The 26,978-nt window shown below is 42.4% G+C and overlaps 1 protein-coding gene across 2 annotated transcripts in view; it reads left to right on the forward strand.

The window, feature by feature from the left end:
* ryk (receptor like tyrosine kinase) overlaps positions 1 to 26,978 on the forward strand; it is a 140,291-nt gene that overhangs the window by 51,976 nt on the left and 61,337 nt on the right. For both annotated transcript variants that reach the window (XM_084307356.1, XM_084307357.1), the window contains exons 6-7: positions 7,935 to 8,076; positions 22,947 to 23,047. In XM_084307356.1, the coding sequence (XP_084163482.1) occupies positions 7,935 to 8,076; positions 22,947 to 23,047 (243 nt within the window). The remainder of the gene's footprint in view (positions 1 to 7,934; positions 8,077 to 22,946; positions 23,048 to 26,978) is intronic.

Raw genomic sequence — 26,978 nt, forward strand, 5'->3', positions numbered from 1 at the left:
ATGTTGATAATATCAGTTAGTATCGAAGACGGTAACGTTACACGCTGAAACTCACCCCAGTCTCCGCGCGCCGTTGGGCGATCATCGTCGAGTTGAAATCTTATCATTATGGGATGTAAATTTACCCGGTCCATCTCCAGCTTGTATAATGGTATATACGTCCAAATCATGTTGTTTATCGAGTTATTGGCAATCGATCACTGTGTAGTGTGACGAGCCAGAGTCGCGGGACCTATAGCGAGCGCCGGAAGTACTACGGTCGTCTAGGACAACCTCTATTCAACATCCTGTTTGGCGATTGCGCCGATCGGCCACCAGATGGCGCTCCTGAACCGCCAGAGAGCTCAGTGGGTCCTGCTGGTGGATCTCAGGCCAGCGGAGGTAGATGGGAGGCCGAGTCAGTCTAAAGTGAACTTGATTGATCCATGTTGGCAGACTACACAATTCTTTGTGTGTAATATCTAGTTATTATGTTGAGTCAAAATACGTTTGTTGGCCAGCCGTCTGTTGGTCATCGGTGTTCGTAATCTTACATTTAGATTCAATGTTTGCTCATGCATATCTTGGGACACCTCTAGCTGATAAACCAATCAGGATACAGAAACGGGAAGTACGGACCCCAAAATTGTCAACAAGAACGGAGAATCTGACTGGAACGCTAGCTGTATTATACATCGCAACATGACAGTAAATACTATTGTAATAAAACGTTCAAAACTATGTTCAATTTGTGTATTGTTTTGTTACTATATAAGATTGTATTTCGCACTGTATTAACCATAACGACGTCACAGATGAGCTTTAGATGGTTGATATTAACGTTAGATCCGACGGTCCGACCTAAATACTATTGTAATAAAACGTTCAAAACTATGTTCAACTTGTGTTTTGTTTCTTAATATAAGATTGTATTTCGCACTGTATTAAGCCATATCGACGTCAGGTGAGCTTTCTAGCCATTAGATTGTTAACGTGATATTAACGTTAGATCTACGACCACAATTTGATTCCAAGTTTTTACATACCTCACTTTGTTGGTCTCTCACGAAAGTCTTTCTCTGGACTGCAAATATACTGTCTCATAAATATACTCTTCCAATATATAAATATGCATATAAATATATTGTTTTAGATGCTGTTGTCACTATGAATTACAAATGAGGGACCCTGATGTAAACAAGACAAACGTCTTTCTCTGGTCTGCATCCCATCTGCAATTGTTTTCTGGACTCTTTGTATCATAAACAGTACTGTATTTGCAAATCTGGTATGTCATAATTAAATGTATAGATGTAGCAGTAGGCCTACTGTATCTGTATGTCATGTATGTCATATATGTTATGATGAATTGAAAATGGGGGACCCTGATGTAAACAAGATGAAAGTCTTTCTCTGGTCTGCATCCCCTTAACAATTGTGTGTATTGAGCTGTACTGTATTGTACCCATTCTGCAATCTGTTAATACAGTTTTCAATTAATGTCAGACGTCCTCTCCATAAAAAAAACGATTGAATTGCTCAGAATTTTAAATTATGTCCCCAATAGGACATAATAATATTAATATTATTCCCCAGTATGACACAATAAACACAGAATGAATGCTACCAAAGAGAATGCTATATGCAATTTGTGTATAAAGTGTGTATTAATCCTGTAACATGAGTCAAGGTCAGATCTAGCCTGGCATAGAGAACAGAATGTTGATTTTTTGATGTTCAAGTTTCTTTATTAGTTGTCATACAGAAGTACAGAATACTTTTATATAAAATGCTTCTTTCTGTTTTGCTCCAGAGATTGTGCTAGATAAAAATAGATAAGTATAAAATAGAAGTCAAGTACGTAGACAATTGTTCAATATATACATACAATGTACAATGCAGAGTAGAAAAGTAACTGAGTTACAATACAATATACTATACAGTACAATGCAGAAATGGGATGAGGTACAATTTACAGTAAGGTGTAATGAGGTATGGGTTGTAGTGCAAATTCTTTGCCAATAAATATAAAGTGTGTTTAGGTGTTCTAAAGTGGGTGCTGCAGTCAGTTGTTTGTTTAATAGTGAGTGTGTGCATGTGGATGTGTGTGCTGTGAGTGCATTTGATGGTTGTTACATAGTGTTATTGTCATTTGTATGTGTGTAATGTGTAACTAGTACAGTGGAGGGGTGTCCAGTCCAGGGCCCAGAGAGTAGAGAGCTGTGTGAGTCGTCCCCGGACAGCTTATGTGAGACCATCCTTGTTCAAAAGTTGAGCTCTTGCAGATTATCCTGGCCCCACTTCTATCCAGAACAATATATAAAGGGACTGCACATTGTTTATTCACTGTGCTGTTTACCATGGCCTCTCATTCAATCATGATATTCATTGTTTTGGGAAATACAGGTCCTGCAGTTGCCACTCTGATAATGGTTCTTGATATAGAGCAGTCACCTCAAGAGCTCAATCTTTGAGCTTGCATGATTGATTACTATAGAACCCTCAGGCTAGGGTTAATTAGGCCTAGAATATATCTGTCGTGTGGTCCAGGGTTGAGTATCTGGGGAAACAGAAAAACAATCAATACATTTTGGAACATTGTTACTACAATAGATAACATTATTCATCATATTAACAGATTGCAGAATGGGTACAGTACAGTACAGCTCAATACACACAATTGTTAAGGGGATGCAGACCAGAGAAAGACGTTTGTCTTGTTTACATCAGGGCCCCCCATTTGTAATTCATAGTGACAACAGCATCTAAAACAATATATTTATATGTATATTTATATATTGGAAGAGTATATTTATGAGACAGTATATTTTGTACATATGTAACTGTTGTGACAACGTCTTGTGACAAACAGTACTGTATTTACAAATCTGGTATGTCATAAATAGATATGTAGCAGTACAACGTCACAGGCAACAACACATACCGCTATACCATAGTGTAACACACAGCAAGAATGTGAAACAAGTTACTATTATTAGTATTGGGTTAGAGTTGTTTGATTTACACTAACGTAATGTTAGATTGCTATCTGAGAAAATTAAAATGCTAACGTAACGTTAGTCTGTGAGCTGGCTACAATATTTTCCCATGTGTAATCGGAAGTCAAAACGGATGCATATAAACAGCTGATGACTCATAACTTCCTATCACGTTTGAATAATGCTGTAGAGTTAAGTAAAAATGCATTTCAATAGTAATGTATATGAGTATTGAGAGCTTACCGATGCAGAGCTATCCAGTGTTGTCAACAGACAAGTCGCAAATTTACTTCCTAGTTTCCGGAGCTTGAGGAATGTCATTGGGAGAAATCAAGTCACCTGACGTTGTAACGCGTTTTGATTGGTTCCGCAGCAACGCCCCTTTTCACAAACGTAGGTAGTTTTTATCTTATCAACACATTAATTTCATAAAGATATGACCCAACAACCGTTGCCAACAAACAAAATGTGTTATTATAGTATATTATGTAGTTCATATTACAATAACATATAGTCTGTTTAACCAGATCAATCATTTCATTAACGGAAGCCTCTAGAGACCTTCGGCCCGCCGTCTAAGGGGGATTATGAATCCGATCGCAGATTTTTGAAATATTGATATAAGGACGCTGTACAGCGTCCCCCGGCAACTTGAGCATGGCCAGCAATGACGTGAAAAGACGTTTCATGGCAGTCAAAGTGTTAGCAGGCACCCAGAAAAGTGGCAATTTTTGCATACTTTTTTTTTGCAAAGCTTAGCTTTATACTTATAGCACATGCATGGGCCTGGTCTCTTTTGAAAGATAACGTTTCGGTGTGTGGAGTGAAGTTGTGGAATAATTTACCCGAATACATCAAACAGAGTAAACATGTGGCACAATTAAAAAAGCAGCTAAAAAAATACACATTGGAAAAATACAGAAATGAGTATTGAGGATAAACAAAGTTATGTTATATTGTGTATGTAGTGCTGTACTATATTCACTGCTGTCAAGTGAATCAAGTTTTTTTTTCTTGTAATCTTTTAATAGAAGTAAAAAACTAAATTATGTTATATCTAGTAAAATTAATGGGGGAACAAATATAAATGTAAGGGGGTAGGGATCAATATGCTTAGCTTCCCTCTACTCCTTTTTTGGACATGTCTGCTAACCAAACACATTGCTCTTGACCTTTTGTTTATAATTCCTATAATTTTTTTTCTTTTTTTTATGTTTTTCTTTTAATGTTTTTTTAATTTGTTGCTATGATTGTTTGGTTCGACGAAACAAGATATCGTGAGTTGTTTGGAGAAATATGGAGAATAACATGCCAAAAAAATAAACTTTTTTCATTCATTCATTCACTCATTGCAATTTTAACGTAGGCAGCGGTGCCAGGGAGACACAGGCAGGTCCGTGCGAGTGTTTAGAATGGGAACATCGAAAATAGAGAAGAGGATCAAAACCTGAGAAATCTCGGGTTTGGCGCAGAAAGGTTTAAAATACCTTAAAGGACCAGACGCGTCTATACTTTCCGTAGCCGCATTTCTGGCAGACGCTCTCTGATTGGCCACTGTTGCCCAATCGCGTGACGAGCTGTGTCTTTGCCCATTTCCGTGTCGAACAGCCTGCAAACTACCTGGCGTTCTATCACCATGCTCCAAGACAAACTCTAACCTTAGCCAACTTCAAAAGAGTGCCTAAGCTTAACCGTCGAAAGAACTTGCCGTCACGCTCTAAGACAAACTCTAACCTTAACCAACTTCGAAAGAGTGCCTAAGCTTAACCAGTGTAGAAACAGGCGTCGGCCAATCAGAGAGCGTCTTGCCAGAAATGCGGCTACGGAAAGTATAGACGCGGACCAGACCAGTCTTCATTTTGACTTCCTGCCAATACCAGAGATGGTCCCTGTCTTCAGTGTTCATAGGTGTATTAAGTGTATGTTTTGGTAGATCTCAGTCTAACCTTCACACTGGCATTGATGTTGAAAAGGGTGGGATCTATGCTCCATGAAACTCATTTACCCTTGTGAAAATCACTGTGCCATTTATTTGTTGTTACTGTGTTACTCTACTACAAGCTATTCAAATTTGCGGCATACTCAGGGAGGTATAGTTAAATGAAAACACAGATTTGGGTGGTCTAACCTAGTTTGTCAATTAATTAGTCAAGCTTTCTAACCAAGTAGGGTCCATTTGATAGATTTGGTAGTTTATAACTAGAGCTGGGCCGTTAACGGCGTTAACGTGCTGCGTTAACGCTATACTAGTATCGCGCGATAATATAATTAACGCATTAATCTAAATTTTTTTTTTTTTTTTTACCTTTATTTACCCAGGGTAGGTTCGCTGAGCACAGATGCTCTTTTTCAGGAACGCCCTGCTTCACATTCACACAGTTCCATTCACACCTGGGAGCTGCCCAGTACAACCACAGTTGACACCATTGGCCACTGAGCAACTCCACTGGAGCAGTTGATTCAAGCCATGTCACATACCGGTAGTTCAAGTTTGAAATGATTCTTTCTGTTTTGCTCCTGAGAGTGCTAGATACTGTACTGTACTGGTAATATTATTTATTTGTGTTAACTTCTGAATAAAACAACTTATTAAACACAAGTACATCTTATTGAACATTATTTTGATATTTCATTACCAATTATCATAGCAAAACAGCTTTTTCAAACAGTCTGTAATGCATTTTGGAAACGGGAGATGGGCTCATGGTGTAATGGGCCACCTGGCCTGAGAAACATAAGGAGGAAAGAAAAAGTAAGGACTTACTTCTGGTCATTATTTGGGTAGAACACACATATTTTGAATGCCTTCGGCAGTTTTTTTTTTAATTTTTTTTTAGCCATTTTAATCTAGATTAATCTAGATTAAATCCAGGATTGCAGATAGATTAATCTAGATTAAAAAAATGTATCTATGCCCACCTCTATTTATAACACAACGTTTTTGTAATTTAATGGAAAAATAAAGTGGCACATGAGCCGAAAGGGAGCTGTCAATCAAACGTGATCTGACCACAATCCTGAGACATGGTCTAAAGCAGCCAGTTGAGCTGTTTTGGAGCTGGGTTTTATAATAGTTATTAACGTTTTTAATCCTTCAAATTTGGCTGGGTGGTTAATGACACATTTTTCTGTGGTGTGATGAAACTCGAACACGTTTATTTTCACTTTACCCTAACATTTTATTACAAGCGCACCCAACTGAATGCGGAAGATTGAGGTGCGGGGCTTCTAGTAGAGTGTGGCAAACATAAAATGGTACAGTGGTTTTCAAAAGGCTGAGGTACATGTCTAGCAACTCTCAAATAACTTTCAAGTCTCATGGAGTATTTTCCACCCCTTTTCAACATCAGCGGCTGTTTGAATGGCGTTTAGTAAGGTAAATTGATATATATATATACCTCTATGAACACAAAATGTATTAAAGACATGGGACATTTCTGTAAATGGTCCTTTTAAAGGAACACACCAACATTATGGGAAATGCGCTTACCGTCTTCTCCAGAGATGGACACGAGGATGGATACCAATTTCCTCTCTGTGTTCAGTAGAAAGCTATCCAGCTGCAAGATAGCCTAGCTTAGCACAAATTAATGGAAGCGGATATGGGCCATTAGCCTACCTTAAAACTCTGGAGAGGTGTTTTTGGCTAACAGCTAAACTAGCTGGTCCTTATCCGCTTCCATTAATTTGTGCTAAACTAGCTTGCAGCTGGATAGCGTTCTACTGAACACATAGAGAGAAAACCGGTATCTATCTTCTTGTCTGACTCTGGAAAAGACGGTAAGGGCATTCCCCATAATGTTGGTGTGTTCCTTTTAACCTAACAAGAAACGAGCATTTCATTATAAAGTATTCTGTATTTTGTTCTGACAAATAATAAACAAACTTGAACTTGAAACTTGGAGACTTTTTCAAATTGTTCCCCATGGTGAAAACCAGGGCAGTTCACACTAAATGACTGGTCTTCAACGAATTCCCACAAACACATCTGGGGAAGAAAAGGCATCCCTGACTAGTAATCTGGACCTAATCTGGAACCATTTCACACTGCAGGATAATCTGTCAAATAATCTGCCCGACTAGCACAGAACAACCAAAAAAAAAAAAACGTAGCGTGAACCAGGCATCGGTATAGTAAAGCTAACACTTCCTGCACTCTCAGTATTCAATAATCCAGGGCCCAGAGAGATTAATTCTCCCAGTGCAACACACTCTCAACCCCCCCCCCCCCCCCCCTTCAATAGTGGTTGGTCTGTCCACTCTGGCTCTGGCCGGGCTTTATTCAGACCCATTGTGAGTCCACTGCCTCGGTAACAAAGGGCCATTAGCCGCCTGGGCTGGTTCCCTTCTGCTTGGGTGGGCCGGAGGAACCTAGGGGCCTCGCAAGGCTTTTAGGGAGACAGTGAAGAAAGCTCTCAGACACTGGATCCTGCTCTGAGCCTCTGGTATTCCAGACCCTCCATTATCCCTGAGTGGGCTCTTGGTGGGACTCACCTCTTTGTGTGTGTGTGTGTATCTCTCTTTCTCTCTCTCTCTCTCTCTCTCTCTCTCTCTCTCTCTCTCTCTCTCTCTCTCTCTCTCTCTCTCTCTCTCTCTCTCTCTCTCTCTCTCTCTCTCTCTCTCTCTCTCCACACATACTATTTCTCTCGCTCTTTTTCCCTACTCTCTCACCCCCCACTCTATTGCTCTCCCATTCTTTATTTTTATCTTCCCATCCCACTTTCTCTCTCTCTATCTAGCTACCATAATAAATATACTATTGTGGCTCTCACTAACAATAATAATAATATTTCACATTAAATTATGTTTTTGCCTGTGGTGTCTCTTAACTAAACTGTCATCACTACCCCTGTCATTGGACTTCTTCTACTAGACTTGACATTGGTCCGACACCCCCGTGAAGATCGGTCTTTGTTCCAGAGTGTGACCCTTTAACCTTTGACCTGTGCTCCACAGTCGATAGTGTCACCGCCCCCACCACCTCCACCCGGGTCTTCTACATCAGCGTGAGCGTGTGCTGCATCGTCATCTTCCTGGTGGCCATCATCCTCGCCATCCTCCACCTGCACAGCATGAAGAGAGTGGAGATGGAGGACAGGTCTGCTTCCTTCTCTCTTTTTTCACGTTCAAGCCAGCTGTCATTGGAGGATCAAGAAAATGGGGCAGGGTTTGAGATGGGTCAATCAAACTTTTTTTTCCTTTTTTTACATTGACCACACCCCCTTTATGTTAGCTGGGTCTAGGAAGTATGTTGAGACAAAGGGATTTTTTGGGGGAATAAGAGACAATGAAATGGCCTTTAAAATGTATCAACATTTTCTTTAAATAAGGTTTTGATTAGTTTATTTTCTCCTTTTCAAAAAACCCATTGTCACAACATAATTCCTAGGTCCAGCCACGCAAGGAGGCGTCATAAATAATATACCGTAGGAGAGCAGGAACGGAGAGACGGGTCGACAAGCGCTAGGAAAGTATAAAAGAAGGAAGGGTAATTTACGTCACTGTAGCATGTGAACGCACATTGGTGCCAAGTGTGGGACTTTTCAGTTCGGGGGAACATTGAATAAAACCTCCTTGTTTATGATCTGCCATTTAAACATTTGTTGCATTGTTAACTAGCTAACGTTTGATATATTGGGTGATGTATATTTCCTCAGATAGTTTGTATATTTTTTTATTTGAATACAGGCTTCAATAGAACTGGCACCAAAGTCTGGCACCAAGCAGTGTAGACGTAATGATCCTTCCTTTTATAGTTTCCTTGGACTATGTGTCGAGTCGCTACAGTAACGTAAATTGCAATGAATGGTTACTGGTTACAGCCAACAGCCAACACATGGTAAACAAGACGAAAACTCCACTGTTTCTCAACTTTAGTTTAGTGAACGTCCCAAGTGGGTCACCACAGTACTGTGCTCATAGTGTTTAGTGAATGTCTACATCGGGGGTTCCCAAACTTTTCAGGCCGCGACCCCCAAATAACAGTGTCAGAGAGCCGCGACCCCCACTATTATAGGAGGTAAAAAATGAACCTTTTTTTTTTTTTTTTTTTTTTTTTTTTTATATAAATGGAAATGTATGGTTGAAACATGCAAACGTTCAAACGCACACACACTAAGCATTGGAGGCTTTTAACCAGGGCCGGACTGGGGAAATCATTCAGGCCAGGAAATATAGTGCAAAATATAGCCCCAGTCAGGCCACTTTTTAAGCAGGGGGTCTGGGGGTTCCCCACCAGGACATTTTTTGTTACAAAGACTTCATTTCCTGCATTCTGGTGCAGGAATTTTTTTATTTGTACCCTTTAAATGCCAGTGTTTGTGATGGCATCACAAATTATTGTAAAAAAAACAGGCTAGCATATGTATGATTAGCAACAACACTGATTTTGATGAATCTTCTGTTTTTTTTTGTCAGATTGAAAAAAATACAATCTTTTATTCAACTTCAGCCCTGATCATAACACTACATATTCATTTTATAATTCTAACCCTTTAAATGTCAGTGTGTCTGATGGCATATATTTGCAATATATCAAATGCAAAGTAGATTTTTCTGGGGGGGATTATTACAGGCTAGCATGTGTCAATGGTTAGCAACAACAGTTTTTTGTAAGGGTCCCGCCTCCACCAATCACATGCGGCTCCCTTTGTGTGTGTGTGAGAGCAAGAGAGAGAGAGAGAGAGAGATAGTTCTCCAACTTGTGTGAGTTGCAGTGATCTCCTGGTTGTTCCCCACCTAGGTTATCTAACTATTGCGCTGCTGCAACTAGAAACACTGGCCTGGCCTGCTTCTAAGTTCAGTGGCCTGACTGCATAATTTAATTTAATTTTTTAAATCATCTGGCGACCCCCACTTTGGGAACCCCTGGTCTACATGTCCCAAGTGGGTCACCACAATACGATGGAGGGAGAGGGGAACGTTCTAATAACCACAGTGTTTCTCCTATATGCACCTAGCAGTGGTGGTACCTGAAATATCACAGCCCAGCAGAGATGTAAATGACCTTGTAGTGCCTTGTAAACATGACGCACTTCCATGGGAAAGTTGCTGTCATAATCTCATTTGAAATGCTATTGTGTCCAAAGCTCCTTCAGCACCGTCTTGACATCTGACAGCCAAACGCTCCGTCTTCTCTCTTTATATTCTGCACTATCGACCTTCATATCCAGGTCAATCCACACAGTAAAGCATATAAACAAGAAACTCTGCGTTTACCTGATAATGTCAGCACAACGATTATAACAACACAAGTCCCTGGCCCGCAAGCAACGTTGATCACAGATTCAGGATTATCCTTCGCTGAAGGGAAACAGTCCTGTGAATTTACGTGAGTAGTATCGCACAGCAACGTTACAGCAAACGCAATAATATCTGTGACGCCTCCCTCCCTCCCTTCCCAGCATACTGACAACACGTCTTGGTCGACTAATGTCTTCAGACTACATGATTATAGCCCCGACTTTCCACTCGCTGACAGTTTTTGGAGATTGACGACTGTTAGGAATGAGAGGAATATGATAGTTAATGAGAGGAATGAGTGATCCCTCTTGATACGTTTAATTTCTGTAAAAGTATCCTCCGTGTCTCTTAAAGTATTCCCATAGTGTTCCACATGCACAGAGTTTGTCTTCCCCCTCTTCCCGGAGGCGGGTCTTGCTGTGCGCGAAAGTATTCTATAGGTCGTGTGTCGAGGGCCATCGTGACGCGCGGAAGCTGCCAATTTCAAGGACAACTACAGCTTCCCTCACAGAGATATTAACGTTACATATTTGTATTCCCTTAACACTTTCAGCACCAGCCATTACCATCATCCCTGTAGCTAATGCGCCAGCTTTTCATAGCCTGTTTTCACTGTCCGTCACTATGTTTGCAGAGCTATATCTATATTCTATATTATAGCTATGGAGACTATACTATGGTAATTTGACAGTCACTATCTCCTGTCGAACATGCAAAAAATAGTTAATTCTTTCATGTACCGGTATATGTTATCCTGTGGTGAATATTGTATAGTTTCAGAGTGATCCGGGCTAATTCCTGAAAAGCTGAGTTATAGGGCACTATGTGAATTTTGCTAAAGTCGTTGGCGTTTCTCGCCTGGACACGCTACTATTTCCAAATCAAATGTATACAATAGGTATTATGTTTCATCATGAATGCATCAAGGGGGGGGTCGTATTTTGATGCTCTGATTGCCAGTAACTACATTCATTTGAACATCACACGCGCTGATCAGCTGGATCGATATGAAATCATTGTAGGATCAAGGTGGAATTGATGTCAGATAGTCCTTACCTTTGATCGGGGTTATTCCAAAAATAATATTCCAATTGTCTGATCGCGATTTCCAGTATTGATGTCCATCTGGCCCCGGACACAAACTTATGAATAGAGTGTGCTAGATGCGTTTCAAGTTGCTTGGGTGAAGCGTTAGACTTGACTGGACCAAAATTCTCCGCCCGGAGGTCATTAGATGTGACACACAGTCTGGAACAGGGTTAAGGGTGGGCGATACTGCCACCTAGCAGGATCTGTCCGGTACTGCACATTTGGCGTCTCAGTATGGCTTTCAGCGGTAACGTATAGGTCTGTGAGTGTAATATTGATATTAAAATCGAATAAAAGAAAAAACAATCTAAAAACGTAATATTACGTTTTTGGCGCCCAACGGTTGGCGAGCAAACACGTAATATTGCGTGATTGGCCGTGAATGAGTTAAGAAACACCCCAAATGCTAGTTATTTTATCATTGAAAATGTGATTACATTCAAGTAAATTAACACTGTTTGGTAATAGATTAGTACATAGTGATGCAAGTTAATTCTGGATTTTTTTTTTATATTGTATAATTAGTGACTGGTATCTAGATATAAGCTAGACAGACATTTCCACTGCTCATTACTGTGCACAAATATGTACTTAGGCCTTGAGAGCCCTTCTGTTGCCGGCAGACACACACAGGGTCCTTGAAGTGCTTAACACTTTGGATGCCACGCCCGAGATTTCTCGGGTTTACCCCCCGCGGGTTGAATGCCCATCACGAGAATACTAGTTTTTTTTAATATTTTTTTTTATTAGCGATCTGAAATCATATTGCATCAAGCAAGCCTACCGTTGGAGATCCAGTCACCCCAGGCGCTCAGATGTGAAAAAAGCGCCCCCTATCGTCTCCCAGATGGTAAATCACCCTTTTGGATTGGACTCAATGAAAGTGAATGGGAGAAAGGATTTCTGACTCCACATTTAACTCACTGATGTAACCGCGGTCTACCAGAGTTCATTCTGGAGCCTTGGTGCCACGGCGAATATGTGTTTTACTGTATACACGATGGATCAATCAAATGAGCGATTTTTTCGAATGGCAATCGGAAATTGGAATAAACCATTTGGATACCATCTGATCTCGGGTAAGGAATCTATGTTATCAGTCTTAGGATAATCAGACTCGTTTTCACGGATATATAAGCGTTTCCCCTATATGTGATATGGCTGTTTTGACTGTAAAAGCCATCAGGAAATAAGAGCAGCGATTATCAGCGCGCGGCACGAGCGTGCGTGCGCACACATATACTATCGATTACTTAGCGTTTATTTGAAAATGATTCATAAATAGGCCGACAAATGACAACGTTCTAGAATATTCCAGTAAAAGACGATTATCATAGAATGTGTTGTTTTTTTCGCGAAAACGAGTGATTTTCAAAATGCTATCAAACTGAAATGAAGCGATTAAAAAAAACAATCTGCTTTGACAATGTTGACTGGAAAATGTGTCTTTGATAAGCGACGGGCAGATTAGACACATAGCCATAATTTAAAACATAGATTAGGCGATATTAACGTTAACATTGGAGTGGATTTGGGCATTCAAGGGGGTAAAAAGGAAAACACGGCTGGCTCTCAAAGTGTTAAAGTAAAAAAAAAAATACCAAGGCCTGGAATTCCTTGAAAACAGCCCATTTTTCAAACAAGGTGCTTAAAACGTCCTTGAAATTCAAATCAACCATTCACATTGAATGTTTTGTTCATCCATGATCAAATTGTTCTGAATCAAGAAATCTTTTTTTTGTTCTGTTTTTAATAAAAATCTGTCGTTGTCTCACGCGCTCCAACTGCTTTTGCTCATTTCTTCGCATGTGATGCTCTAGCTGGCAGGCAGGCCAAGAAGATGCTTAAAGAAACAGCATTTAAAAGTGAATTGTATCCTTCGAGTGACATCCTTGAAAATGAAAAATAGTGCTTGGAAAAGTACTTAAAAGTAGGGATGCTCGATATTGACTTTTTTACCGATACCGATATTCCGATATTGTCCAACTCTTAATTTCAGATACCGATATCAACCGATACCGATATATGCAGGGTTTCCCCGTCCAAAAAACGGAATAATTTCAGGTAACTAATAATTTCACTGGATATATATATATAATTTTTTTTTTTTTTAAACCGATACCGATATTTTCCGATATCACATTTTACTGCCGATATCGGCCGATAATATCGGTCGGCCGATAATATCGGACATCCCTACTTAAAAGTAATTGAATTTCATTTTGCAACGTCTGTGGGAACCCTGTACACAGAACCCTCCCGGCAGGATGTGCTTTGCGAGTGCACAAAAAGATCTGGGGGGGGGGGGGGGGGCACTGAACCAGGTGTCTAACCATTGAAGAACTTGCACATTCAATATTTATTTTGCAGGTGTGTCAGAGAGTAGCTCAATATCTTAGAAACGGAATATATGTGCAGGAGGTGCTTAATCTTGGTGACAGGGTGACAGACGGTTAATGTTCATGTTCACCATACTGAAGTGTTTAGTCTCACACAGGTTCTCAATCTGCTAAAAGCTCCTTCTTTTCATTCTTCCAAACAAGATCTCTATTGGAAGTTTTAAGTTGACCCTGTTTTCCAAATTCACAGCATGCGGTGAGGCTAGAAGTGTATCTGTGACGCCTCCCTCCCTCCCCACCACCACCACCACCCCAGCATACTGACAACACGTCTTGGTCAACTAATGCGTTCAGACTACATGATTATAGCCCCGACTTTCCACTCGCTGGAGATTGACGACTGTTGGGAATGAGAGGAATATGATAGTTAATGAGAGGAATGTGATAGTTAATGAGACGAATGTGATAGTTAATGAGACGAATGATAGTTAATGAGAGGAATATGATTGTTAATGAGAGGAATATGATAGTTAATGAGAGTGAATGTGATAGTTAATGAGAGGAATATGATAGTTAATGAGAGAAATATGATAGTTAATGAGAGGAATATGATAATTTCTCTATTTTCCTTCTCCATCTTTCCTTTTTGATAATTTATTTTGTATAAGCAGTTTTTTTATTGAGTTAATTGAGAAATATATGAGCATTCATTGAGAAATGTGTGGGAATGAGTGTGCATGTGTACCCTGTCACCCATAGGGATGGGTACCGAATCTGGTACTTTTAAGGGTACCGACCGGGGCAGCTGGGTGGCGCAGCGGACATTGCGCTCGTCACCAACGCAAGAGACACCGGTATCGAATCCGGCTGTCAGCGTTGCCTCCGGCTTGGGCCGGCCGTCATACTAACTCAATTGGCAGAGTTAGCGGGAGGGAAGTCGAAGGGTGGTAGTCTGGTCATTGTAAACAGCGACTCCTACAGGTCGGTCAGGGCGCCTGCACAGCAGAGACGGGAAAATGGCGGGGGCAGTGTGAGCCTCCTACACGTTACTCCTCGCCAATGAGAGTCTGCGCTGGCAGGTTAAAAGATGTGACAGGCTGCCTCCACATGTATCGGAGGGGACATGTGACAGGCTTCTATCCTCCCTACGACCGGCCAGTGGGGGGCACATGCGAGCAACTATCAGGACAGCGGAGGGAGAATTGGCACAAGAGGTAAATTGGGATGGGAGAAAAACCACAGAAAAAAGGAGAAAAAAGTTGAAAAAAAAAGGGTACCGACCGAATCACATCGGTACTACAGAGTACCGATTCACGTAAGATCCACCGGTGCCACATATTACGTCAACGTTCGTTTACCACGAAACCTATGAAGTGTGCCACGCGTTCACATCAACGTTCGCACGCACAATACACGTTTACCTAGGATTTGACTTGATTCCACAACAAAGCAGTCGGGGCAATGGCAAGCCGAAAACGGTCGCAAGTGTGGTTACACTTTACAAAGCTAGATGCAGACAACGCTTGCTGCAATATTATATATATATTAACAAATTGTTCTAAATAAATAATGATAATAAATAATTAGAAGTTTGGAATTTTTTTTTTTACAACTGAGGTAGGTAGATTACATTTTGAGATTAAAGTACAGAAAGAATTTACCGCTGGGTACCGGTATCAGTTCAAATGTGAACGGTACCCAACCCTAATCACCTATAAAGCTCAGCTGGTTCCCAGAAGATGGTGAAAAGTGAGGGACAGACAGAAGTCACTTCTTGCGCATGTTTTTGTGACAGAACCTTTGGAGTTTGAAGACCAGACGGACTCATCTGGGATTCCTCCTCACGGTGATCAGTCACGTAGTGTGAAACCACCACGACTTCAAGATTCACGATTGCGAGACAGAAAGTTGTCTTGTGTGAAACTTTAAAGTCATGCAGTGTGTGGGCTTCATGAGACCAAATCGACTGATTAATGGAGTATGAGGGGGAATTCCTAGTACATTATTATGTAACTCAATATGTGCAGTAGCATGTTGATGTCCAGAGAGCATCAAAAACAGCAATCTTCCACAGAGAGAATAATTAGCGAGTTGAAACCTGCACTGTAGCTCTCCTGCAAGTTCAATCCCTTCAATCTCCTCTCCAGGTGGCTTTAGGCAGCTGCATTAGTTCAGTTATCATATCCACCAGTTATCCACTTATGGGTGTGTAATTAGATAAGCAGTTTCTGTAGTTCCTCCAGTTACTGGTACAGAAAGATGTCGGGTCTGCTGCCAGTTCCTCCTCTCTTGGAAACGTCTTTCACACTGCCAACGGACTCTTAACGGAATATTTGCTTTAATGGTGTCTTCGTAGAATTGGTTTGGTTGGATTTGATCACATTGCCGGAGAACATCTTGTTAGTGCCGGACAGCACGACTCGTAGCAGCATTTTCTGCCCTAGTCCCTTTAACTAAAGTGGGTCGCTAAAGTGGTAAGTCGGTTAGATTCAGACTCGTCAGTAGGTTAGGGGCGTTTCTAAAAGGGTGCTTTAAGATGACTTGATAAGTATTAAGTGAACTAACTGGAAGCAGCTGCTTCCATTCTTCCAGTTCCTTAGTAGTGGTCGACCAATATGGGTTTTTCAATGAACAATACTGATATTTAGAGAGCAGGGCGGTCAATGACCGATATATAATGCAGATTTTATATATACATCTTTTTTATGAATGTTTTATGATTTTAATGAATGAAATAGAAAATACATTGGGTTATATTAACCCATTCAGTGCCAACCACGAGATTAGTCGGATTAACTCGCCATGCGTTGAGTGCCAAGACCCGAGAATCGTTATTTCTTTTATTAGCAATATCTATAAATTTTTCATCCATCCAGCCTGACGTTATCATTGGGAATGGGTCTGAGCTCGAAAAGGGCAAATACCGCCGCCTATCGTCTCCCGGATGGTATTGCACATCATTGGATTGGGTGGGACTGTGCATCAGAAAAAAACTCCGGTCCCGGGGTTTCCCTTCTCGGGCAAGCAGTAGCTGTTACCACATTCACTGGGGAGGCTCGGAGCAGCGTCGATTATGTGTTTTGGTGCTATAACGTTGGATCAAAAAACGCAATCAATATTTGGAATGGCGATCAGGAATTGGATTAATCTTTTTGCAGGACATCTGATGTGAGGTAAGGACTCTATTTGACCAGTCTTGGGTTAATCAGATGTTTTTTTCTCCGCCATCGCAGCGCACGTGTGTGTGTGTGCGTAACGTTAGCGCTGACCACGGCATGGATAATCGATTTTTCAGCCCGCTTCTGTAGCGTGCATAAGTACACATACTATCGATAATCTAGCGTTTATTTGAAAACGATTCATAAATCACCCAAAAAATGACAACGTGTTTTGTGTATTCCACTAAAGAGTTATTATCGCAGAATTTCTCTGGAATTACTAGACATCTCCAAAACTATACTCGTATTCAAAACGGTATAAAACGGAAATGTACCAATGAAAAAACAATCCGTTTCGTACATGTTGACTGCAAGCAAGTCATTGATAAGCGACGGGTGTATTAGACCCATAGCCATAATTTAAGATATAGTTTAAGCGTTCGCAAATTTCCCCATTGACTTCAGTGTTGGCATGCTAGCCCTAATATGGTCATAAGGGAGTGGCTCTGAATGAGTTAAGGGAGAGCGGGCTACAGTATGTCAGAAGCAACGTCATTCAGTTTTAGCTTAGATTTGCTGTCTTTTAAGATGTGAGTAACCTGTCAACATTTAGAAAAGACGAGGACATTTAGGCAAATGTTTATAGCAGGGTCAAAACAAGTTTTTCAGAGTTTGTTGACAGACTCTGTTACAAGCCAAATAGCCAATCTAAGTGATCACATGTTCACTCTCATTGCACAGCCTGGCGCTCATATCATCTACCAAGTGACTAACGTTAGAGATGACAACAATGTGATGGAGTGGAGATTCTGTCCTGTGAATTCACAACTGTCTCTCATTAAACACAGAGGGAGAGAGAGAGAGAGAGGGAGGGAGGGAGGGAGGGAGGGAGAGAGAGAGGGAGGGAGAGAGAGAGGGAGCCCACGTGTTGAATGGAGGCTCATCTCTAGCCCAATCAACTGTAACTAATCTTTTAACTATCAAATCAATCGCTTACTGTAGATTGTTGACTTGAGACTCTACTACTGCTGGCAAACTTTGCACTGGCTGATCATGAGTGCCATTGATGAAAATATATTTGTATGTAACGTCCTTAAAAACGGCAGACCACAAGCTCACCAACAATAAAAGGCTTCAGAGTTACACTTGTTTACCATCCCACAACCATCCAAAATGACATGTCTGATAAATGCTTTAAAACTGCGGCTTGTAACGTTAGGAGGGGGGGCTGGGGACGTCCATACAATAGTTTTTCTAACCCTGCAAGCTAATTTACCAGTATCTTGTTGGAAGGCTTGCTACCATTACAATTCCCAACGTCCGTTGTATTTTCTCATTAAAATCCAGAATCAATCTAATTATATACTAGACATTGTATTTTATAGGTTATAAGCCTTAAAGGAGCACGCCAATTTTTTGGGAAATTAGCTTATTTGCCATCTACCCTGGAGTTAGACAAGCAGATACATACTCTTTTCTTCTCTGTGCATGCATTAGGCTTAGGGGACAGCCGCACCATTAGCCTAGCTTAGCGTCATTCACTGGAAGTAGGTGTACCAGTGTAGCCTAGTTCCCAACAGTCACAAAATACACTCCAAATACAACTTCAAAACTTTCCTGTAAACATGTTGTGACCTGTGTATTTACCACGCGGAGAATTGTTTTTTTTTTTTAACATTTTCGTTTTCTAAGCAGATATATACCGTACTTTTCGGACTATAAGCCGCAGCTTTTCCCCCCATTTCTCGACCCTGCGGCTTATATAACGGTGCGGCTTATATGTGAATCGACGTGACCAAACCCCAAAATGTTAAAATCTAAATATTGCTTTTTTGACTGCATTGAAATGTTATTTATCTGTTCCCTTATTTGCTAAACTTAATATAACTTGTAAATGAGTTAATTCTTGTTATTTGTCCAACAGTATTGTGTCCCAATGCTAATTACATATGGTAATTAAACATTAAAACACCTGCGGCTTATAGTCCAGTGCGGCTTATATATGTACACATCATTCAATTTAGCTGCTGCGGCTTATAGTCAGGTGCGGCTTATAGTGCGAAAAGTACGGTACTCGGAATATTTATTATTATTTTGCCGAACCACTGCTGCCTGGGCGCATTTCATTTTTCAAAAAACAACAGGGCTTTTGAGGTGATTAAATCACTGCGCTCAGGCAGCAGTGGTTCGGCAAGCACTAACTCAAAAAGAAACAGAAAAATAGAAAGACATTCACACTAATATAGAAACTATTTAAAACATGTTCTTTTTTTTTTATCCACTTTTTTTCTCTCATCCCAATTTCGTATCGTCCAATTCAACCCTCCCCTATCTCGAACGCTGTTTCGTGCCTCCCACAAGCCGGCTGTAATGTGGACGTGTAAGCCATACATTGCACAAGTCCCCTCCGGTACTCGAGGTAGCAGCCGTCGCATCTTTTCACCTGCACAGCATGATCTTTCAGCGTCAGGGGTCTGCGCTTTGGAGGGACGCCGCCCCCGTCGCTTCCTGATTCTACTGCGCAGGCGCACCAACCGACCTGTAGGAGTCGCTGTCCACAACGTCCGATCCCCACCCATCAGTTTCCCACCCCCTAATACTGCCAAATGTATTAGTACGAACAACCAGCCAAACTGAAAGCAATGTGGAGAGCTGGGCTCGAACCCAGCGTCTCCAGCATTGGAGGTGAGCGCCTTGCCCACTGCACCACCTAGCCGCCCTTTAAAACTTATTCTGTACATTCAGTCACTAGACATTCGTGCATCTATCAGATCATGCAACATTACATGGTCAGGCGACACAGAGTACAAGCAATGCAGACAGTCATGCAGGCAACACACACACACACTCTATGCGTAGCAGGTTAAAAACAAATCAAAGCCCATACACAAACAAGCACTGCACAGGCAGGCACACACACACAGACAATCAGGACAGTCAGGCTAGTGGGCGAGCACACAGGGTCGGGCAGCTGGACTGCGACGTGACTCTCACAGACCGGATTTTCTATCAACTGTGTGTGTGTGTGTGTGTGTGTGTGTGTGTGTGTGTGTGTGTTGGGTGGTGCTTTTCCTCCCTGGGATGATCAAGTTTTCCCTCTATTACTGTTCTGGTGAACCTGCTGCTTTCTGTGAAGTACTGTGAGAGAGGTGGTGGTGGGGCCAGACCAAACTGTGAGAGAGGTGGTGGGGCCAGACCGAACTGTGAGAGAGGTGCTGGGGCCAGACCGAACTGTGAGAGAGGTGGTGGGGCCAGACAGAACTGTGAGAGAGGTGCTGGGGCCAGACAGAACTGTGTGAGAGGTGCTGGGGCCAGACAGAACTGTGAGAGAGGTGGTGGGGCCAGACCGAACTGTGTGAGAGAGGTGGTGGGGCCAGACAGAACTGTGATATAGGTGCTGGGGCCAGACCGAACTGTGAGAGAGGTGCTGGGGCCAGACCGAACTGTGAGAGAGGTGGTGGTGGGGCCAGACCGAACTGTGAGAGAGGTGGTGGTGGGGCCAGACCGAACTGTGAGAGAGGTGCTGGGGCCAGACCGAACTGTGTGAGAGGTGCTGGGGCCAGACCGAACTGTGTGAGAGGTGGTGGGGCCAGACCGAACTGTGAGAGAGAGAGGTGGTGGGTCCAGACCGAACTGTGAGAGAGGTGCTGGGGCCAGACAGAACTGTGATAGAGGTGCTGGGGCCAGACCGAACTGTGAGAGAGGTGCTGGGGCCAGACCGAACTGTGAGAGAGGTGCTGGGGCCAGACCGAACTGTGAGAGAGGTGGTGGTGGGGCCAGACCGAACTGTGAGAGAGGTGGTGGTGGGGCCAGACCGAACTGTGAGAGAGGTGCTGGGGCCAGACCGAACTGTGAGAGAGGTGGTGGGGCCAGACCGAACTGTGTGAGAGGTGCTGGGGCCAGACCGAACTGTGTGAGAGGTGGTGGGGCCAGACCGAACTGTGTGAGAGGTGGTGGGGCCAGACCGAACTGTGAGAGAGAGGTGGTGGGGCCAGACCGAACTGTGAGAGAGAGGTGGTGGGGCCAGACCGAACTGTGAGAGAGAGGTGGTGGGGCCAGACCGAACTGTGAGAAAGAGGTGGTGGGGCCAGACCGAACTGTGAGAGAGAGGTGGTGGGGCCAGACCGTGTTGGATTTTAAATATCAGGCTGGCATCTCTGAGTTTCAGTATGTTTTCCCAGCATGTTTTGTGAGGATGGTACAGTGGTGGTGGCGAATGGGTTTCTTATCTAGCGCCTTCAAAACCTGTTTATAAACTGAGTGAATTGGTGTCAAGTTGGTTCTACAGGTCTGAGACCAGCCGGTTATACAATAGTATATTAGTATAATAGTATATTGCCTGCATGACTGTCTGCATTGCTTGTCTGACTGTACTCTGTGTCGCCTGACCATGTAATGTTGCATGATCTGATGGATGCATGAATGTCTAGTGAGTGAATGTACAGAATCTCTATATTAGTTTGAATGTCTTTCTATTTTTCTGTTTCTTTTCGAGGTAGTGCTTGCCGAACCACTGCTGCCTGGGCGCAGTGATTTCATCACCTCAAAAGACCTGTAAAAAAACAAGGCTTTTGAGGTGATGACATCACTGCGCCCAGGCAGCAGTGGTTCGGCAAAAAGAAAATTTTTCCATGTGGTAAATACACAGGTCACATTCATGTTTACAGGAACGTTTTGGAGTTGTATTTGGAGTGTATTTTGTGACTGTTGGCAACTAGGCTACACTGGCACACCTACTTCCAGTGAATGATGCTAAGCTAGGCTAACGGTGCGGCTGTTCCCTAAGCCTAATGCATACACAGAGAAGAAAAGAGTATCTGCTTGTCTAACTCCAGGGTAGATGGCAAATAAGCTAATTTCCCCAAAAGTTGGCGTGTTCTTTTAAGTATGGTAAAATAATGGTAAGATTGAATAGGCTACCTGCAGATGTGTAATTTCTTGTTTATCAGCCTTGTGAACTCAGGCCGGTGCAGATTATCTCATAATGCCAAATATTGGCCCGATTAATCGGTCGTCTGTCACTATTCCTTAGCACAAACAACTGGCTCGCTCAAGTCTAAAAACATTTTGATTTGTATCAGATGCAGGCTATAGAACATACTGAATAAAAAAAAGCTTACATACTTGCGGAGTTCATACTGGAGTAGAGTCTATGCGTCAGCGAATACACTTTCAATTGTGACGGAGAGCAGATCATCTCTCGATTCAGATACAATTAATGGTTCCAATGATATGAATGTTTCTCTGCATATGTTCACAAAGTACTGGGCCCGTTGTCTCAGAATGGATTTAGGTGCGTCTCCTCTCCGACACCAGAGACGGAAAGTACTTAGCCAGTAGCCACTCCCCTCCGACGCAACTGTAGTTTTTTCCCACAGCGAGGAAAATAATACTGTCGGACAATCTAACAATAATTAACATATTTACAAGTCGTATTAAGTTTTGCAAATAAGGAGACATATAGAGAACATTTCAAAGCACTCAAAATTGCCAATATCTCCATTTCGACCTATTACTGAATTGCGCAACCTTTGGAGTTTTCGGAGGAATCGTCAGCTCCTTAACAAGATGGGTTCCTAGGGCTGCACGATTTTGGGAAATAATCTAATTGCGATTATTCTGACAGATATTGCGATTGCGATTTGCGATGCGATTATAACATATTTAAAAAAAAAATTACAAGAAGAATGTTGCTGCTTTCTGTAGTCGGGTCCCAACTGCAAAATTACTGTATTACCCTGTATTATACACTTTTACTATCATGTAGACTATTCTGCTTTGTGTTTACATGTGATGTATTGTATACATGCACATTTATTATGTTCTTGTGTGATGTATCGCACATTTTATTGCTGTGTGATGTATTGCAAATGTTATTGCTGTCTTGGCCAGGTCTACCTTGCAAAGGAGATCTTGTATCTCAATGGGACTTCCTGGTTAAAAAAAAAAAAAAAAAAAAAAATTATTTTTTAATTGCAGGCTTGGCGATTTGATAATTGCATCATTCCAAATCGCGATTTCGATTAAAAAACGATTAATCGTGCAGCCCTAGGTTAGACTGTGCATTAGGCTGGACTTACACAGAATACATTTATATACATTATACATTAAATGACTGTTCCTTCCCTTCTGTGTTTCAGTGTGAGTGACAGCGGGAGCTCCCAGGGTTTGTCCCAGCCGTCCACCCAGACCACGCAGTACCTGAGGGCGGACACTCCTAACAACGCCACCCCTGTCACCAGTAAGACCCGCCCCCTCCACACACCAACAACTTAAAGGAACACGCCACCATCATGGGAAATGTGCTTACCGTCTTCTCCAGAGTCAGACAAGAAGCTGGATACCAATTTCCTCTCTGTGCGTTCCATAGCCACTAGCCTAGTTTAAAACTCCGGGAGAGGTGTTTTTGGTCAACAGCTAGGCTAGCGGTTCCCTATCCGCTTCCATTCATTTGGGATAAGCTAGACAAGCTTGCAGGGTAGTTTTCATAGTTTTCTACTGAAAGCACTGAGAGGAAAATGGTATCTAGCTTCAAGCGCATTTCCCATAACATTGGCGCACCCTGGGTCCACCAGGCACCTCTGTCTTAGCCAGCGGCACTAACATAATGCTTGAGGGAAACGCTGCTTGCGACTGCTGTTGTTGCTAGGAGACTGTTGAAAACCCAGAAGTGCGGGTGCTCTTTTGCTAAAACATTTTTTAAATGAAAACATGCATGGCTCTCAGTGGTTTCGATCTCAAACTCTGCCCTCTTTTCTTGATCCTCTGATCACAACTGTTGCTTTCCTTGCAGCTTTCCTTCTTGTGATTGGAGGATCAAGACAAGAGGGCAGGGTTTGAGATAGGTCCATAGCATGGCTTTTCTATTAACGAAAGAGAAAGGAAAGCCAGCACTGAAAAGACAAATCCCTGGTGGAAACTGAACCAAACTTGCTGGTGATGGTGTCTTCTTGTGCCAGCAGCAGCCTAACAGGCTGGTTATGGTGTCTTCTTCTTGTGGACTTTTATTTTTTTGTTCTTCTAGCTTACTCTAGGCACTTGTTGCCTCTGAACCGTCCAACAAATCCTCCTTTTCTCTCTATCCCGCAGTGGTTTAGGCTTATGTTTCTGCTCCTCTTGACACCTAGCCTCTCTCTCTCCCAGTCTTCTCACTGACTTCCCCTGCGGGAGTCTCTTTGTTAGTGTTTTGATTGATCTTGTGACAGTGTCAGATCAGTTCGCCCTTTGATTCCGGCTGGGCTGGATCAGGCCTGGTTCTCGTGTGCATACCTCAGGTAGGGAGCTGTCAGAAGGGCCTCCAGCCTGACGCTGGCTCGGCCCCGCTCTGCTCGGCCTGCAGGCTGCTGCTGGCTGGTAACGGGACACAGTCGTGGCTCCATGTCAGCCTCATTGTTTAACTACTTTTTTTTCTTCCCCTTTTTTCTTGGACTGAGCAAGTGAAATGTTACAAGTTTTCCAATGGGGGAAAAATAAAGAAGTATAATCAGCCGTCTCCTTCAATAAAACGTGATCTGCTGCTGTGCTTAAAAACAGCACATAGGCAAATTGTGGATTATGCTAATTGTTCAATAGCTTTATCCGGAGCTCGATGTGTGGAAGTTACTTATTTCCAGCTCAGCGGCAGATCACTTCTAACACAGCGCCCAGTTGGCCAGAGGGAAACATGTAGGATGTACAGGTAAACATGTAGGATGTACAGGTAAACATGTAGGATGTACAGGTAAACATGTAGGATGCACAGGGAAACATGTAGGATGTACAGGTAAACATGTAGGATGCATAAAGGGAAACATGTAGGATGTACAGAGGGAACATGTAGGATGCATAGAGAAACATGTAGGATGCATAGAGGGAAACATGTAGGATGCATAGAGAGAAACATGTAGGATGCACAGGGAAACATGTAGGATGTACAGGTAAACATGTAGGATGCATAAAGGGAAACATGTAGGATGTACAGAGGGAACATGTAGGATGCATAGAGAGAACATGTAGGATGCATAGAGAGAAACATGTAGGATGCATAGAGAGAAACATGTAGGATGCATAGAGGGAACATGTAGGATGCATAGAGAGAACATGTAGGATGCATAGAGAGAAACATGTAGGATGCATAGAGGGAAACATGTAGGATGCATAGAGAGAAACATGTAGGATGCATAGAGGGAAACATGTAGGATGCATAAAGGGAAACATGTAGGATGCATAGAGAGAAACATGTAGGATGCATAGAGAGAACATGTAGGATGCATAGAGAGAACATGTAGGATGCATAGAGGGAAACATGTAGGATGCATAGAGAGAAACATGTAGGATGCATAGAGGGAAACATGTAGGATGCATAGAGAGAAACATGTAGGATGCATAGAGAGAGACATATAGGATGCACAGAGAGAAACATGTAGGATGCATAGAGGGAAACATGTAGGATGCATAGAGAGAAACATGTAGGATGCATAGAGGGAAACATGTAGGATGCATAGAGGGAAACATGTAGGATGCATAGAGGGAAACATGTAGGATGCATAGAGAGAAACATGTAGGATGCATAGAGGGAAACATGTAGGATGCATAGAGAGAAACATGTAGGATGCATAGAGGGAAACATGTAGGATGCATAGTGGGAAACATGTAGGATGCATAGAGGGAACATGTAGGATGCATAGAGAGAAACATGTAGGATGCATAGAGAGAAACATGTAGGATGCATAGAGGGAAACATGTAGGATGCATAGAGAGAAACATGTAGGATGCATAGAGGGAAACATGTAGGCTGCATAGAGGGAAACATGTAGGATGCATAGAGAGAAACATGTAGGATGCATAGAGGGAAACATGTAGGATGCATAGAGAAACATGTAGGATGCATAGAGAGAAACATGTAGGATGCATAGAGAGAAATATGTAGGATGCATAGAGGGAAACATGTAGGATGCATAGAGGGAAACATGTAGGATGCATAGAGGGAAACATGTAGGATGCATAGAGAACCATGTAGGATGCATAGAGAGAAACATGTAGGATGCATAGAGAGAAACATGTAGGATGCATAGAGGGAAACATGTAGGATGCATAGAGGGAAACATGTAGGATGCATAGAGAGACATGTAGGATGCATAGAGAGAAACATGTAGGATGCATAGAGAGAAACATGTAGGATGCATAGAGAGAAATATGTAGGATGCATAGAGGGAAACATGTAGGATGCATAGAGGGAAACATATAGGATGCACACCACAGGAACACAGGTGTTTACTTGTTTGTCTGCTTTCATATGAGCAGAGCTTACTGTACTTATTCTTTACAATAAATGGCAAGTTGATTTGAGACGGCATATGTATGTTGTGTGCTGTGCTGTGCCACTGTGAGAGCTGTAGAGTTAAAGGTATGTCTGGGTCCTGTTTTGTTTTGTTGTTGTTGAAGTTGTGAAAATACTAGCATCAGCCATTATTAGCAAGCCCTTTCTCCATAAACAGCTTAAAGTGAGGCGGCTGGGTGGCGCAGCGGACATTGCGCTCGTCACCAACGCAAGGGACACCGATATCGAATCCGGCTGTCACCAGCCGTCATACTGACTCAATTGGCAGAGTTAGCGGGAGGAGAGTCGATGGGTGGTAGTCTGGTCGTTGTAAACAGCGACTCCTACAGGTCGGTCAGGGTGCCTGCACAGCAAAGACAGGAAAATGGCGGGGGCAGTGTGAGCCTCCTACACGTTAATCCTCGCCTATGAGAGTACGCGCTGGCAGGTGAAAAGATGTGACTGGCTGCCTCCACATGTATCAGAGGGGACATGTGATGGGCTTCTATCCTCCCTACGACCGGCCAGTGGGGGGCACATGCGAGCAACGATCAGGACAGGGGAGGGAGAATTGGCACGAGAGGTAAATTGGGATGGGAGAAAAAAAAATCACAGAAAAAGGAGGAGAAAAAGTAGATGTAAAAAAAAAAACAGCTTAAAGTGACGGCACTCAAAGTGCATTATTTTGACCCTATGGACTCCCAAAAAGGTCTTGTGCTACAGACTATTTTGTCCCAATACAATTTACTGCCCTAATTGCATGATAGATATTAGCCCTAATGTAGTATAGGGAAGGGCACACATCTTGCATTCTATTCGATTTAGACAAACTTGAATTTCCTTTTTGGACAAGTGAAAATTTGCTCTAACTACG

Source organism: Notolepis coatsorum (genome assembly GCF_963971535.1).
Source record: "Notolepis coatsorum genome assembly, chromosome: 2".
NCBI classification, from domain to species: Eukaryota; Metazoa; Chordata; class Actinopteri; order Aulopiformes; family Paralepididae; genus Notolepis; species Notolepis coatsorum.